Source organism: Pipistrellus kuhlii, unplaced genomic scaffold (genome assembly GCF_014108245.1).
Source record: "Pipistrellus kuhlii isolate mPipKuh1 unplaced genomic scaffold, mPipKuh1.p scaffold_m20_p_10, whole genome shotgun sequence".
Taxonomy (NCBI): Eukaryota; Metazoa; Chordata; class Mammalia; order Chiroptera; family Vespertilionidae; genus Pipistrellus; species Pipistrellus kuhlii.
This window is the reverse complement of record NW_023425405.1, coordinates 37,840,672-37,858,570: the sequence shown is the minus strand read 5'-3', so window position 1 is coordinate 37,858,570 and position 17,899 is coordinate 37,840,672. Positions and strand designations below refer to the sequence as shown.

Sequence of the window (17,899 nt, the reverse complement as noted above, 5' to 3'; positions counted from 1 at the left end):
TATATATATATATATATATATATATTTATTTACAGAGAGGAAGGGAGAGGGATAGTTAGAAACATCGATGAGAGAGAAACATCAGTCAGCTGCCTCTTGCACACTCCCTACTAAGGATGTGCCAGCAACCCAGGTACATGCCCTTGACCGGAATCGAACCTGGGACTCTTCAGTCTGTAGGTCGATACTCTTTCCACTGAACCAAACCAGTTAGGGCAAACTACATGATTTTATTAAGGGAATTCTATATTCTCTGCACTGAAAATTTTAATGATAGTTAATAAAAAAAGATATTCTCTAGGAGGAACCATTAATTTATTCACCAATCACTTCTTGGGATTTACTATTGTGCCAAGTGCTCTAGAAAGAGCACAGGTACTTAACATAAAGTCTCCTATTGGTAGACACCAAATATACCCTTCCTGAATGAGTTAAACAAATTTATTTTCGATAGCTAATGTTTTATTTTCTATGAATAATTTTCATGTTCTTTTATTATTAGGAATTTATAGCTCTAAAAATATAGAAAAACTGAGTATATGGGATATGTGGTCATCAGACACTGTACAGATATCTTTTGAAGATGTACAGTTTCTAAAACTCCGCTCATTGGTTAGGAAGAAATGAGTCTTAAATACCCGAAGGTACAACTGCAAGAGAAATATATTTACAACGATTCTAGGTAAGTACTAGAACAAAAATTTGAGTCATGAGAAAATACTCATGGTTATATGAAAATACAATCCATTTTGAGTTAACTTGGCATAGATTAGTACCAGTAGGAATTGTTCAATTAGAAATTAAGTTTTCTGGAAAATACACATCATTCCATTCTAGTAACAAAAGCAAAAGTATATGTTGAATAAACCAACACTTACTTGAACACTTAATTAAAAGGCAAACTACTTTACATAAAATTTTTATACTGCCTGTCTTTGGAATGCCATCTTTCAAAATAGTTTAATATAATTTAGATTGAAGACTATAAATACAAAGGTGACTGAAGTTTTCTCTTTCTTTCTCTCCAGTATTTTATATATGAATATATATACAAATATATATATGAGAATATTCTTTTTTTCTTTTCACTTCCTTACATACATATTTTATATTAAACTTTATTGCATTAGAACTTCCTGGTGATTTACTCTAGGTCATATGAAGGTACAAAAAATTAAAGCAAGCATATTAAAATCATAGTAAATTAAATATTAAGATGCTGTTGTTTTATGAATTTTTGTAGTTTACATTTTGAAGAATAAATTAAAATTTGAAAAGTTTGAAAAGAGAACTTTGAGCAACTACCCTGAAGGCAGTACCATTGAGTACTAGGAACCCTTCTAAATTCCTTACAAGTACAATAATATTATCACAATAACCCTCTGATTGTGTATCACTGCTTTATATTCAATTGTTATTCCTCTTTTACAAATAGAATAACCAGAGTGGCAAGGTTATCAACCCCAAATAATCATGAGTAATGGAGCCAGGATTTATGCTCAGGTAGTGTGACTTCATAGCTTTCAGTCTTAGCTATGATGCTAATTTGCTTCCCAATAAATATTTAGTCAGTTAATTCATCACTGTGGCCTGATGAAGTTATTTACTAACTAAATGAACCCAAATTATCAAGCACTTTTTCCACAAGGAAGCAAATTCAATACATTTAATTTGAAATTTAAGAGCATAGAATAATTAGGAAAACTAATTCATTTCAGAGAAGCAAAAGCTTTTTATGGGTGCAGGTGCCAGGGTTTTTTGCTCTAGAATTCAAATACTTAAAATATTGCTTATTTGTTTTAGATTTCGCAAGTAATCTCTATTCAAGTAGTATCTAAGAATTAATGTGCATGCTAATTTAAATGCTAGCGATCATTTGTACAATTGTCCTTCCCTCGTTGTGGAGACCTATGCCTCCTATCTGTATGGGATGGTGCAGAGAAGTTAGGCCTTTTTATTATTTCCAAATGTGTTGGCACACTTCCAAGGACCAGCTCTTAGTGAAACGGGATATTTTGCAGAGCATTTCAGTCATTTGGGATTTGTTTAGGTTTTTATGAATTGTTTTCTGAGTCTGCTTTACCGTTTAAAATACGGGACTTTTATAGTGTGTCCCTACCACCCAAACATCTGCAAGTCTTGCATGGTTTGCATAAAAACTATAACGTGAATGTTTTATTTATGAGAATCAACTTCCCAGATACATCTAGCAATAATTTTCTTTTTGGAGTTAGCAGTGAGCTTGTAAAGGATTATAAAGGATTAGAACTTTTCCGTATTTGACGTTTCCCCGCCCCAAGTTTTCTGGGAGCATTTTTTTCCTAGTGGCTCCCCAAACATAAGGAAGGAAAGGGTGCTCGCAGTTGGACCCCTGATGGGACGGAGGTAGGTCCTTTCTGGAGCTGTCAGGAATCTCAGTCAACACAGTGATGAGAGGGGGGTTATACAAAATACTGGTTAGGGCCTTGATTTTAGGCACTTCTTAAAAAGAATTCTGAAGTAAGAAATGTTGAAGAAGGTAGTGATAACAATTACATTTACCTTACCCCAAAACCCTTAGCATTGCCTCCTTCATGATAATTCTACTCAACTTTTAAACAGTGTTTTAATATAGCTTACAAAGTTACTTTCCTCTAATAGCTCATACTTAATCTTGAATTCCATCCTTGTCTTGCTATCATTGGTTTTCCTAGGGCTTTGATCTTGTCTACCTCTTATTGATTCCCTTCTGTTTCCATCTTCCAGTTATTTTTCCTTGGCCTTTTGTTCTTTTCTTTTTGCAATTTTAATTATTGCAATAATTTCAGAGTCTTCCCTGAGCTCTGGCTGTCACATAATTGACACAGGGCACATAAATAATTCTTGAAAAAAAAAATCAATCTCTAATTGTTAGAAATTCCCACTTAGAGGTCCTGTCATCATCACAGCCTGAAACCAACTTATCATCTTACTCTTAAAATAATTCCCTTTTCTGATGTGTCGATAATAATAGGGAGAACTAACATTTATTAACTATCATGAGTAAGGTGCTTTCCAATATATTATATGTCTCTCACAATGACCCCATGAAATGGGTGATTTAATGAAGAAATAGGTCCCCAAACACTGATAGGTCCCCAAACACTGAGCAAGTGAAGGGTATTTGAACCAGTGTGTCACAGCACACCTCAGGTTTGTCAGGTTACTTAACCCCTCTAAGCTTTTGTGTTTTAACTGTCAAGCAGAGGCCCAAATGATAACAAATCCAACCAGAACATAGGTATTTAGAGAAAAAGTACATTTGTTTAAATGAAGTTCCGAAATAATACACAAATGTTAGCTTTTCTTGATTTTGCTTGGAACCTGAGTTTTCAGGACCATTTCTCAGGTTCTATGTAAAAATGTAAGAGACTTGAATAAAGAAGCAACCAAGTTCAGCTTATTTCATTAAAAATTTATTTTTAGAGTTCAGAAATGAGTAAATTCCAAAATAGCAATACAGTGTATTTAAGAACATTTAATATTTCTTTCTATTCGATATTTGTTTTGCTTTATATAAACAAACATACTGGATTAAAACAAAATTCTCTTACCCCTAAGTTCAATGCTGAGTACTTTCAATTATCTATTTTGAGCACATAATAATGCAGAGACAATTAATTTTCTTGAACATGTTATTTCCAGTCAGAGCTTAGCAATTACTTTAGCTTCACATTATTCTGTCACAAATGATAACCAAATGGCCTAAGTAGCTAAAATCATAAAGCTATTTTAAGCCAAGTCAATGGTATATATAAAGTTAATATAAAATAACAATTATACTGGTTCACATTTGTTTGACACCTACTAGAATATGCCAAAATAAGGTTTATTAAAGAATGAGGTCCTTGGGCAAAGGGGAAAGAGGAGACATATAATCAAAAATTATTAGAAAAACATCGTAGGTAAGAAGAAATCTGCCTACAATTTAACCAAATCAAGGAGGAAAGGGGAGTACATCATTAGGGTTTATGTCATTCAGGAAAATATGTTTTTCATTCCACCACAAACCTGTTCACCACTGCAAGAGCTCAGCATCAGGCTCTCCATTCTCTTCTCCAAGTTTCTTTACATGGAACATAAACCTACGTCTATGATAGCAACAGAACACTTTACTGCTATTTAATCTGACAGCAAACAATAGAAAAACAATGGTTAGGGCTGGACTGACTTTTGGCTATCTCAATACCCCTGAAAATAGGGGCAAAATGAGTCATTAAACAGTATTCAAAGAGCACTGTATTATGTAATGTGATTTATAAAATAGGTAAAATCCTGTAACTGTCAATGGAAAAAGCCATATTTGAAAATGAGGAATGCTTTGATGCTGATTTTTTGCCAAAGTGGTATCCCAAGCCACTGAAGTTGGTACAAATTCACACTTACTTGCATCACCTCAGTTTAATAATCCAATAAATGACAAAAAAGACAAACAGTGAGAACAGCATCATATAGCACATCAGCTTTGTTTGGCTCCCTCTGGATAAAATCTTCAGTTTTTCCATAGTTTTACCTAGAAATCCAGTTGTAGAATCGAATTGTGAATCCTATGAGGAGAAAAAAAAACCCGAATATAATGCTTAGATTCTAATACTCTATATATGCAGACTTAATTGGATATACTGTTATTAGAACACATTCTTAATGACATTTTTAGTGTTTAATCAATTCAGAAACCTGTTTATAACTTGGATGATCAGCCCTATTATTCCATGCAAAACTGAATAATTCTCTCAATGAATAAAAAGCTCTTTTATTATCAAATAAATATTTTTCAGCCACGGAATACTTCACAATCCTAAACTATTTAGGGTGCAGAAAGCACCCCACAATTCTAATGCACAGCTTTCATAGGAATATTGCTTTCAATGCCACATTCATTTTGAATAGTAATAGTTTTAAAAGCATGTGGAGAACCTGGGAAAGGTCTGGAGCTTAACATCCAAAATAAATATTTAAAAATGGAAAGTGGCTTGAAGAAGAAAAGGTATATATTGCTGATATTATTTACAGATAAAAGGTTCTAGATGTTACTATGTTCAAATCCTATTGATTTGTTCAGAAGTGATCCTTAGAAAATCAAGCAAAAGAAACAGGCTTATATTTAGTACAAGACATTCGGCTAATTGGATGAAAAGTGCTTTTAGAATTACTTGGCAGTCTACATGCATTAAGATCTCTAAGAACACTCCTAAGAACACTCTAGTCATTTATCCCAAGGTACAGTCTTTCTAAACACAGGATTTAAAGATACTTAGTTTCTACTTTTTCCTCATACTTATGTGTTAGGCAACATGAAAAATGTAAGAATATGGCAAAGACAAACTTTGTAGTTATTCAAAACTAATTAGATGTAAATGGATTAAAATACAGGACATATGATCCCTAGATCTATTCCAAAATGGATAAAAATTAAAATGAAGCTGGTTTGGCTCAGTGGTAGAGCGTTGGTCTGCGGACTGAAGGGTCCTAGGTTCCATTCTGGTCAAGGGCATGTACATTGGTTGGGGGTGTGCAAGAGGCAGCTGGTCGATGTTTCTCTCTCATCGACATTTCTAGCTCTCTATCTCTTTCCCTTCCTCTCTGTAAAAAGTTAATAAAATATATTAAAAAATGATATTTCTGATTGACATACTAACTTTAAGAATATTAGAGCTCGGTCTTAAAAGTTAAAATCTTACTTACCATTTCAGCTAATAATTTATTTTGAGTTTTAACTTCATGGCCTATCTCAATGGAAAGCTATAAAGAAAGCATACACATTACTACTCATATAAAAGTATTTTAAGTGTTATAAAGCAAATATAATGCCATTTTAAATATACATTTTCTCAGAAACAATTGTATGCCAGAAATAGAAAATATACTCTCTTCTTCTGATACATTTTCAAATCAGAAGAAGATACATTTAATATTAATGGAAAATTTAGAACTTTTACTCCTTCTCAATAAGGACATTGCTCCCCTGCTCTTCACTTGGATTTCATTTAATATTCAATTCCAGCTTTGAATTTTGGTACGTACTTCTGATTCACATATCTTTGCATGTTTTTTCTTTTTATATAATTATTCATACAACAGCATTTATCTGTATATTTCCTTCTTTGTTTTTTAAAGAGGTACATAACTACCTGTATTATCAATTCAAACTCAGATACAAATATTTAATATTTTCCTACTGAAATTGACATTACTTTGAATATATGCTTAAATTGATTATTTCTTTTTAAATATAACAAATTGAAAAAAAATTACAAGTTGTCATCCACATTCTAAAGCTATGCAGAAAAGAGGCTGAGCCAAAAGAAATCTGCGTGTTTATGGCTGCTATTCAAACCAAAACCTGTTTAATACTTTATATGACAAATTCATCAAAGCTTTCATTTCCAAGATATTTGAATAAATATAATCACAACTACAAAAAAATCCTTGGCAAACCATTGCAAATATTGTTCTCAGCTTATTTTGTGTGAACACAGTACGGGAGTATTTCTGACACTACCATACCAGAATTCTACAGATCAGAATAGGAGATAATAAACTATATATAAAGCCCGAAAGCTTTCTTCTAACAAGGAGCCTAAATATTCAACATTGTTGTTTTTAAATCGTCTAATTCTTAATTTCCTCTCAATGTTGTATTTGCTAAAGTATTAACATTATACAATATTGCTAGGTTCACAGATCAACTCCTTTTGATTTGGTATGACTTTGAAAACAATACTCATTTCAGAATGTAATAGTCTCCAGGCTAAATACAATTCTATTTTCCAAAACTAGTGAAATGCCAATTAAGTTTTGGCAATATGAGCTTCTACTTAATGTTCTGTTAGTGTACAGAATGTTTATTGTAATGCAAAATATATCTCACTTTTAAAACCATCTTTTTCATTCCTCTATTTAATACATTTAATTCATACAACTGATGAGGAATTACACTAGGTGCTGTGTAGAATATAAAAATAAGTACAACAGAAAACCCTGCATTTAGTCAATTTCTTTTACATACAAATAAATCCAATGCAGATCACCATACAATTAAGGGTGACAGAAATGGCACAAATGGTCGTATTTTCATAAAGAAAAATGTTACTTGTGACGTCATAATCAGGTAAAGTGTGGAGGAAGGAAGGGGCGCAGTGGAGTGGAGCCTCTCGGACCGGCAAAAGCGTGGCCACTGTAAGGAGAGGAGCACACCTACGGCGGAGGGAGAGCACGATGAAGGACACGGAGTGGGTAATGTCTGAGTGGGGCAGAAAGTACACACACGTTCTGAAAACGCGGGCGGTAAGGTCTGAGACGTAATGGACAATCTTTAAAGAACCTATCTGACCAACCTACAGAGTGAACTTTCTTCCATCATGGGAGGACAGGGGAAGTCCTCCGAGTTCAGGACACAATTTTAAAAACACACTCAGATGACTGGTGACAGTATGTAGCTCAAACCAAAACATGTTAAAAAAAAAAAAAAAAAAAGAGGAAAAGATAGGTTAGAGGCTTTTCCAATAAAGAACCAGGGGATAGTATTAGAAATGGAAAAGCAGAAATAGAAAGAAGCCTTAGAAAGAAAAAACGCATAAGACTTGATGATTGCTGTGAAGCAAAAGGTAGAAACATGAAGGCTAAGATTTGTATTGTAGCTTAGGAGATAGGAGAAAAGGTCAGAGATGCCTGGTTGTGGAGGATGGACTGCTCAGAGACATTACTACAGACATCACACAGTTGTTTAGATTTAACCACAAAAAACATCGCTGACGTTTTGAAAGGATAAATGTACCATATGTGTTCAGTAGCCACATTTTTAAACCTACTCAAATCTTGTCTAAACTTTGAGCATACCTCACTGAACCACACTATTTGGGTAAGTGAATTCCTTAGTATGATGCCAATAAAAGTATAACATATGCATGTAAATGTACAAATTTAAAAGTACCTAATATGTTATATACTTACAGATTTTATAGCCGTTACTTTGTGTCTCAGACTTTCAGTGAGCCTGTCATTCTCTTCTTCGCAGGCGCTATACCCACTATTAGCATAGCCATAGTTCCCATAGCTGCCAGGAGGGCCACCTTCACCTGCAAGGATCAGTCACAAGTCTAGTTGTAGCAAAAATAAGCCACTTCTAAAACTGATAGAAAAGAACCGAGAAAGACCCCTGGAGGGCGTTGCAGACCACGTATGTCAATAAATAGCCACATTTCACATGAGTTTTTAAAATAACAAAATAGATCAAATTCCTTCAATGCCCTCTCTTAAGCAAAGGAGATTCAATTCATTTCAATACATATTTATTGGCTGCGTATTGATTGCCCACAACACACTCAAAGAAGTACCGATATACGATATATATACAAGGATATTCAGGACACACTTCCTGTTCCATAGAACTATACATTTTTAAAAAGGTCTAAAAGTAATGACATCAACTCCCCATGGAAGAAACCTGGCTCTGAAGAACAAGGGAGAAAGAAGATATGACAGCAGGAGGGAGCTCACGGCAGAGGGAGCCCATGGCAGAGGGAGGGTCTCCTTTATTGGCATCCCAAACAGAGAGAGCTGGAATAACTTATAGAGAATATAGTTGAGAGCCGAGAGAGGGGATCGTTCATTCTTCAACAAATATTTGAGAAACTATGGTCTGTTCTTTCTGGTGCTACTTTTTGGAGCTCATCTTCTAGTTCAGCAATCTTCTAGTTTGGCAAACTCATTAGTCAACAGAGCCAAATGTTTGCCAGGGTTCTAGGAAACAGCAGTGAGATACAGGAATGCAATCCCTACCACTGCCTAATACAGTACTTGACATTCATCAGGCAATCAAACAGGCAGAGTGAGCCTTGAGCAGTGAATACAATGAGAAAGGAAAAGAGGTCGCCAACCAGGTATTTGTGGACCACTGGTGGTCCGTGAGATCCAAAAGGTTGGTGACCATTGGTTTAGGGTGCTATTTTACCACACTAAAAAAAATAAATAATACCACCAATATTCTCAGTTTAAAAAAAAAAAAAAAAAAAAGGCCATTTCTGAAGAATGAAGATCAGTTAGGAAAACCAGTAAAGAGAAAGGAAGAATACACAGGGCTACTAGAGCTGTGTATACTTAACTAAGCTTTGCACTAGTTAAGTATACAATTTTACCTATATGTTCCCAAAATTCTAGTTTAGCACTTCTTAGTTGGGATTCTGTATTTTAACAACTCCACCAGGTGATTCTCATCATGAGAGAAGTTTGGGAAACACTGTACTAGGGGAATAAAACAAGCCTGGCTGAGGATAGTTGGGCTGCTCAAGAGTTGGAGGTTTATAATATTGGGCTGCAGGACAGAACACCAAGAGGTTGAGATTGCTCGCCAAAATAATGGTTAAAGATATGACTTATGGGGTCTAGATATGACAGGGATTGAAGTAATTTCAATAGATTTTGAGAATATGGGGTAATGGGATGCTATAGAAACCAGATGTCTAGTAAAATCAAAAAGTAGATGGAAGAACAGGAAGTAGTGGTCAGTGCTGGTAGCTGAAAGATTTTGAGGCATGCATAGAAAGTTCTTTCAAAGCACAGCACAAATCTCATTTTCTCTAAAAATCAAAACTTTCTCACTCTGAATTCTTAAAGCTCTGACTGTACAAAACGCTAATATAACACAGTAGAGCACACTCCAAGGGCACAAACTAAATTTCTTTCATTCCTGGCTATATATCCCCCACAGACATATGCATACACATAGGAAAGCACATTCAATACAACTTGTAAATGAATTAATGAATGCAATCTGAAGTCACTGTTATTCAATTTTGTGCCTGCCTCTGTCAAGAATCTATTGTATATATATAAAAGGCTAGTATGCTAAGTGTCCCTCTGACCATCGGACCAGTCGCTATGATGCACACTAACCATCAGGGGGCAGATGCTCAATGCAGGAGCTGCCGTGATGTGCACTGGCCAAAGAAATAGGACTATAGACTTAGCACTGACAAAGCAACTCGGCTTCCCCCAAGTGGGAAACAGGCCCCACCACCACCCTGGAATAAAGCCCACCAAATCGCAGCCAACTCTGCCAAGACCCACAAAATGCAGCCCACAGCCCAGCCCGGAAATGGTCGCTGTGGGGACTAGGTTTATGATGTCATGTAGCAAAGCCCAGCTTCCACTCCCTAGCGACTACCCACCATGGAGTTCCTTCAGCCTAGGAACACGACTTGCTTTATAGCCAAGTGCAAACATTTTATACTTTAACCAAATGTTTGTGAAGTGTTTTCACATGCCTCATCTCATTTGATCCTCACAGAAGTGGGTAGATAGGAGACTTGGTAGAATCCTATTTTCATTAGCCGGAAAATGGAGTCTTAAGAAGTTTAGAAACTTGACTTGACTAAAAAGAAGAAATGGTGGACCTTGAAAATGATTTCACGTTTTTCTCACTGTGCAGAATATAGTCAAACACTGTTGCAGTTAAATATTTTACCCTTTGTTCTCCCTGCATGATTTATAATAATAATCTATCTGCTTTGTGTTGATTTTTCTGCTGTGTTGCTAACAATTACTGGAAGAGAAGTTGGGGTGCTTCACTGGGCTGGAAAAAGTTTAGCTAAATCAGAAAGCAGGTCTAATTAAGCAAGAGAGTAATATGCAAATTGGCCATACCTCCACTACACCCACAAGCCATGCCCATTAGTCAATCAGGAGCAAGTATTCAAATTAACCTAATCAAGATGGCTGTGGCCATGGAGAGAGCAGGAGGCTTGGGTTTCCCCAGCAGTGGAGGAAGCCAAGCTGGCCTGCCTTGGCCTCCACTTAAGGCTACAAAGTTTCAATTATATTGATACAAGATAAATAAATCCCAAATGCCAGGGAGCATGGCCAGCCTGAAAACCACCACAGGCCCCTCACCCAGGCCACCCCATGCCCCAAGGGAACCCCCACCCTGATCTGGGACATCCTTCAGGGCAAACCAGCTGGCCCACACCCACACCAGGCCTCTATCCTATCTAATAAAATAATTATATGCAAATTGACTGTCACTCTAACACACAAGATTGCTGCCCCATGTGGTCAAAGATGACTGCCCCTATGTGGACACAAGATGGCCAGCAAGGGAGAGCAGTTGAAAGGAACCAGGTCAAGGGAGTGAAGATGTGGACGATCAGGCCAGCAGGGGAGGGCAGTTGGGAGGGATCAGGCCTGCAAGGGAGGGCAGTTGGGGGGGACCCAGGCCTGCAGAGGAAAGCAGTTGGCAGGAGGACCAGGCCTGCAGGGGAGAGCAGTTAGGGGTGACCAGGCCTGCAGGGAAGGGAAATTAGGGGGAAACAGGCTGCCAGGGGAGCAGTTAGGAATCAATCAGGCTGTCAGGGAGTGGTTAAGGGATGATTAGGATGGCAGGCAGAAGCAGTTAGGGGCAATCAGGAAGGAAGGCAGGCAGGCGAGAAATTGGGAGCCAGCAGTCCTGGATTGTGAGAGGGATGTGCAACTGCCCACTTAGGCCGGATCATAGTCGGGATCCCAGATTGGAAAGGGTGCAGGTTGGGCTGAGGGACACACAACCCGTGCACAAATTTCGTGCACCAGGCCTCTAGAATATCTATAAAATGCCGGAAACAAGTCAGTTTCACTAAAAGAGAGATGTTGACAGGAAGCCAGAAAGGCTGGTCAACAACCTTAATTGCTCTAACCACTCACCCTTTAGTGGAGACATTGTTAGCTGAAGCAGCCTCCACCTTGTTTGTCCCATCTAAGTTTCTGTTATTTCCTGCCTAAGGGCTACATGTAAATTTCTGTTTATCTTGCCTAAGATGTTTTCCCCAAAGTCTCAATAAAAGGGATGGCAGGGCCAGAGCAGGGAGTAGTTCTCCTACTAGAGTTGGGCTACTGCCTGGCCCCCATATTGCCAAATTGCATTTCTTCAAGTCTTTTCATTTGTGTGTGGCCCTTCTCCAGAACTTGAACCCTGAATTGGAACCCTTTCCACGCGGGACATGAGATTCCTACAATAAAAGGCTAAGTTGACTCGCACATGCATGATACATACAAAGCTCTGGCTGGCTCCAGCTGCACGTGTGTCTTAATCTATCATTGTAGATCGTGAATTTGGTTGACACTTATAAAGGGTGAACAGCAATATTAAAATATTTATTCTAATTCCCTTTCAATGTGCATGAATCTGTACACCCAGACACTAGTAGAATCATAAGCTTCTTGGAGGGCAGAAACAGTATCTCATAATTCTATATCCCCTATAATGAATACGTTATATGCAGCACACACACAATCTCTACCACCACATACACACACAAAAACACAACAAAATGTCAACAAGTATATTCCAGAAGAAAAAGAGTTGCATTCCCCAAATATTCCCTCAAATACTGACATATTACCCATAAAGCTCTCTTAATGTGCTATTATAAAAGAACTCAAGTGACTAAGCATAGTATTTCCCCTACTGAGTTAAAAAATCGTTTAAACATGCATTCTCATTCCATCATTTAATGATATGCTGTACATACTCTACTTTAATGAGGACCAAAATCCTTAAAGAAAAGGTATATGTCTTCTTATGACTAAGGTTCTAAATGTAGAACATTTGCCCAATAAATAATTAATGACTGTTTGAATTTAATCACTTGACAACTTTACCAAGGAATTCATTTCTAAATTAATGGTTATTTGCTTTATTTTCTTTGTTTACCTTAATTTTAATTTTATAGTACTTCTATATCATTCCATTTATTGAAAGCAAAATTCTCATCACCCAGCAACCTTTCAATACACATTTCTTCTGTTAACGAATTTCAAACGTTCCACATACTATCACCTCCCACCCCCTACTATAAAAACTAAAAATGTTAAATAAAATTCTAGGAGTTGCTATTCCAAAGTTAGCCACTTCCTTTTGTGTGGATCACTGCTATTAAAGTTGTAGGAAAGCTACTGAGTGCCAGCCTTCCATCACCAACCTTTGTCCATTTAGACCAGTGGTCAGCAAACTCATTAGTCAACAGAGCCAAATATCAACAGTACAACAACTGAAATTTCTTTTGAGAGCCAAATTTTCTAAACTTAAATTTCTTCTAATGCCACTTCTTCAAAATAGACTCGCCTAGGCCATGATATTTTGTGGAAGAGCCACACTCAAGGGGCCAAAGAGCTGCAGTTTGTCGACCACTGATTTAGACAAATGCTACTTCTTTTGGGTAGTTCCCATCAGTAGCAGAGCCAAATCACTTAAAGAGATTCATGTGAAGTGTGGCAGCTTCTCCATGTGATTATCTATCACACGTGTGTCAAACACAAGGCCTGCGGGCCAAATCCGTCCCGCCAGGCCTTGCAATGTGGCCCGCACCGCGCTGTCATCACTGCACTCCGCTGCGTTTCCATCACAATGACATGTTATGACTGTTCAGTAAACCATTCGGCACTCGATTTAGGCTGGATTTTAGATTCTGGCCCCTTCTCTGATTGAGTTCGACACCCCTAATCTATCAGGTTCACTCTTTCTTTATCCCAAATTTAAAATTCCAAGTCAATACACATTGATACTTAAAAAAAAACCAAAAACCACACACACACACACACACACACACAAAACATCCCACCTCCTATACCAATGTAAATGATAGCAATGGACAGGCACCTAAGTCATATTTCCTCTCAACTACAAGGGAGCTTGAAAGAACAAAGGTTCTATCCTAGAGATTCTAACTTAATTAGTCTCAGCTGGGGGACGAGGGGGTGTCCAGGTAGCTGATAGCTCTCCAGGTGATTAGTGATTCTAATGTATATTCAGGGCTGAGAATCACCAGCTGTCAAATCCTTTTCCTGCAATTTATCACAGCACACTGCTCAACAAAATATTCAAGGGATTAATAGGCTTATTGATAAGATCCAAACTCCTTGACCTGGCACTCAAAGATCTCCACAAGCTGGTAGTTCTGGTTCCATGTCTCCTACTTCAATCAAACTGACTTGACCATAACCCCTTCAAGGCATCATTCGTAATTCCAGTCCTACAACTCTTCCTGGGGGAGTGGTGTCATCCTTCCAGCTGGAACTTACCTCTCCCACCCTGTATCTTCAAGCTCTAGGTCAAGTTCCTATGTCTCCACAAAATACACAGCACTGGCTCTCTCTCTCTGACATGCCTAAACATTCACTTATCTGGCATTTGGATCTCTCACGACCACCTTGTACTAGAATTAACCTCTGAATGTGTTCCTACCCCCCAACTAGACTGGAAGCTTTGGGGAGGATAAATGGGGCAACAAATAACTGTATACCTAGAGCTTACTCAAGTACACAATAAATAAATTGTTGTTCTCAGTAATGATACAAAGGAAAAACATTTAGGCATATAAACCTAAGCATCCTCAACATTAGTTTTTTCTCTCTCTACGATTTCGCTGGTCAACTTCCTATGATGTAAGTATTCAGAAAAACTTTATTTTTCCAAGGTGGTTTCTTGTACGACAATATATTAAGCAATGTACAAGTCTAGAGTTACTGTCAACTTTCACTGACTTTAAATACCAGACACTCCCCGAAACCGGTTTGGCTCAGTGGATAGAGCGTTGGCCTGTGGACTAAAGAGTCCTGGGTTCGATTCCGGTCCGGAGCATGTACCTTGGTTGTGGGCACATCCCCAGTAGGGTGTATGCAAGAGGCAGCTGATCGATGATTCTCTCTCATGGATGTGTCTAGCTATCACTCTCTCTTCCTTTCTATAAAAATCAATAAGATATATTTTAAAAATAAATAAATAAATAAATATCACTTTTGAAAAGTTTTTTTTTTTTCATCTTATAACAATTAAAAAATGTAACATCTTTTTTTTTTTTTTTTTCAAACATTTCATACATTTCCCCCCCTTCCCCCCAGGTTACTACTGCACGATGATTTAGCAGGGTTCTTTTTTTCTTTTTTAAGTTGGCTCTTAATAGAGAACTTCAGAACCAGGAAATGCTGTGTTAACAGCTGTGCATTATATTGGCCCAGTTAAGAGTCCTCGTGCCTCACTTATTCCTGCTGGCTGGTCAACAAAAGGTCAAAAACAAACGCCAAGCAGGGCCACATTTTACTGCCTTCACAGTGGCACGAGGCTCAGATAAGACAGGTTCTGGGTAGAATGGCCTCTGACCCCGAAGTCAGTCTCGGACTTGAACAGTAATGACACGTAGCATTTACCTTTGTCACTCACTGTTAACAGACCAACATTATCCTTATTCTTAAGTGTGCTTCGCATGCAACACTCTGTCAAACTTGGCTTCTGAGGACACTTCACCTCCAGGGCCAGCAGGGAAGAAGCCGAAGCCAGCCTTTGGGGTGGTCGTCGGTCACGAACTCTAGAGGACTTCGCTGCTGAGCTGGCACCTGTAGCCACTCCACCCCCACGTCCTCCACTCGGCTCTCCAAACCTACCATTCAAACTTGGGGCTGGCCCGAACTTAAGGAAACCCCTAAGGACCTGAGACAAATGGCCTGTTTCCTCTTGGCACCGCCTCCAAAGACCTCCCCATTCACCCTGCTCTCTGGCCCGGATTCCAGGGACATAAGAGGGTCCCACCTCCTTCCGCGCCCCCGCGCCCGGCACCAGGGCTGAACTTCGGACCCCAGCCCTCTCCTTACCCAGGCCTGCGCGCCTCATCCTGGCAGGAGACTGACGGGAAAGGCGGGCGGAGGGGAGGCAGGAAGGAGCCGGGGGTCACCGGACCTCGCCTTAGGGACCCGGGCCCCTCAAATCACCAACTTCTTCCCCTGGAGCGCCACGACATCAGTGGAGTCTAAACATCGCGCGGGTGGATGGCGTCATCAAGCGCTCCTCGGCGCCCGGCGAGGCGGCGTCGAATGGCATTCTGGGAAATGTAGTTCCGCCCAGATGCGGGGCGTAGGGCGGGGCGTGGTGTGAACCCGGCCCCCGGCTTCCAGAAATACTTGGATCTTCGCTGCTGGATCCAAGGCTTGTCAGCCCCGAGTTTAACCTAACAGATCGGCCCTTCAAAACCCATGAGAGGACGGTTGACTTACTTTTCTGATTCTGCCTCTCTCTTCCTCTCACCCCCAAAATTAGTTCAAGGAAAGGCGGAAAGGCAAAGAAACTTTCCCCAAGTTTCTGATCACCCAAGTGAGAAATCAGAGGCCCCAGAAGGGATAGGGAGAGGGTTAGCGATTTGGGCCTGGTTGCCCAGTCAAGTTCCAGGCTGCCTGCCTTTGTAGAAAGAACCATGGTATTCCTTGTTCAGGGACCTAAGGACCCCTAAACTCTTTGGGCCTTTTTAATTTACACAGAGGATACGGAAATACAATTGAAGTGAGAGTTTAAAAGCTTGTTGGTGGTGGGTAGGGGTGGTCCTGAAAGCGAGGCTCGTCCCAAATTTCATTTTATCTCAGGGTTTTCATGAGGATTAAGGAAGTAACGTGTGTGTGTGTGTGTGTGTGTGTGTGTGTGTGTGTGTACCTGAAATACAGTAAATGCTAAAAAACAACAAACTTGGTTTTTCCTTTGTTTGTTTTTGCTGCTATATGACAGTGGAATAACTTCCTTGCTAGAGGTTTCTGGAAATGCAGGCTCTGATCATTTCCCTCATAGTTTCCCAATGGGAGCATTGACTAAAGCAGTGGCAGGTAAATCTCTGCCTTCAGGTTGTTTTTGTAAAATCCACACAAAAGCAGTTTTTTAATATGAGCTATTAACTTGGGAAATAAGCTTAATCCAATAGAGTTTTGAGAGAAAACCGTCTTCATAAAAAAATAAAACAAACCACTCTACTCTAAAAACAATGGAATTAAATGAAGACTGCATCAGACACAATTTTTGCAAATAAACACCTAACCCTAACCCTAACCAAATTTCATGGTTAATTCAAGGGAAAATAGCACACAAAGCTCTCAAAACATTAACAAATTTTCTAATCATGAAGCAAATAAGAGAAATGATGCCAAAGCTTTTTTTTTTTTTCTTTACAATCTGTTACAGGCTCTTCTCTTGCAAAAAGTACACATGTTCTATAATCAAAACATGTCAGAAAAATCGTTTTATTTAAAGAAGGCTCTTTTCATATAAATATAATTTTTTAAAGTCGAATGTTAAATTTACCAAAACAGACTATTTAAATTACATGTGTACTCATCCTCCTTATCAACTACGTTCTTTACCTGGTAGGGAGATATAAGGATAAAATACAGTTAAAGAAAAAGAAAATAAAGTCTATCAAGAATATAACTCAAGACAGGCTAAGCTGGTTTATATTGAGCTTGGAACCTAAAAATTCAAATAGTTGTTTATTGCTACTGTTGCTATTCAGTCTCATTAGGATGAAGTTATAGAAGATTGTGAATTGAAAAGATGAGGCAGATATGATGAATTTAAATATACAGAAGATTAATTAATAAACACTAGAGGCACAAAATTCATGCACAGATAAGGTCCGTAGGTCTGACCATCAATCAGGGCTGATCAGGTTCCTCTCTTCCTCCTTCTTCTCTCACCACCTGCTTCCCTACCTCCCTGCCTCCTCCTTCCCTTGCTCCCTCAGGGCCCTCCTGTCACCTGTCATGTTTCTCACCACCCCCTGGTGGTCAGAGCACATCATAGTGAGCAATCGAACTCCCAGTCTCCCAGTCAAACTCCTGAGGAGACACTTTGCATATTAGACATATATATATATATATATATATATATATATATATATATATATATATGTGATCAGAGTAGACATAGAGACTAGAGGGAATTCTTTTCTATTTTTCTTTGCCTTTTAAAATGAAAATTCCTAACTCTTTTTGCTGATGGAAGAAGACCAATAAAATTCTTAGAGATTAATAGCATTTAGAACATTTTCTTTACTCTCATAGGAAAATTTCATAGAAAATATCTCAACTTTAGGAAATT

At 38.5% G+C, this 17,899-nt stretch overlaps 1 protein-coding gene across 2 annotated transcripts; it reads right to left on the bottom strand.

Moving 5' to 3' along the window:
• Positions 1 to 4,404: 4,404 nt before the first annotated feature.
• Positions 4,405 to 15,822, bottom strand: BET1 (Bet1 golgi vesicular membrane trafficking protein). 2 transcript variants are annotated; one of them, XM_036429405.2, is made up of 4 exons: positions 15,637 to 15,815; positions 7,972 to 8,096; positions 5,704 to 5,760; positions 4,405 to 4,565 (listed from the first exon to the last, which is right to left on the bottom strand). In XM_036429405.2, the coding sequence occupies exons 1-4, from the start codon at positions 15,653 to 15,655 to the stop codon at positions 4,410 to 4,412; spliced, it is 357 nt and encodes a 118-aa protein (XP_036285298.1). In that variant the 5' UTR covers positions 15,656 to 15,815; the 3' UTR covers positions 4,405 to 4,409. The 2 variants fall into 2 exon arrangements, with proteins under 2 accessions (XP_036285298.1, XP_036285299.1); XM_036429406.2 differs by lacking the exon at positions 5,704 to 5,760 and having other exon boundaries at positions 15,637 to 15,822.
• Positions 15,823 to 17,899: the final 2,077 nt, after the last annotated feature.

What these genes read in the sequence shown, in the direction of transcription:
- BET1 (XM_036429405.2), bottom strand. An exon ending in AAGTAACGGCTATAAAATCT is followed by an intron (nt 5,761 to 7,971) that starts GTAAGTATATAA and finishes CTTTCTTTATAG; the next exon opens with CTTTCCATTGAGATAGGCCA. An exon ending in ATAAATTATTAGCTGAAATG is followed by an intron (nt 4,566 to 5,703) that starts GTAAGTAAGATT and finishes TTCTCCTCATAG; the next exon opens with GATTCACAATTCGATTCTAC.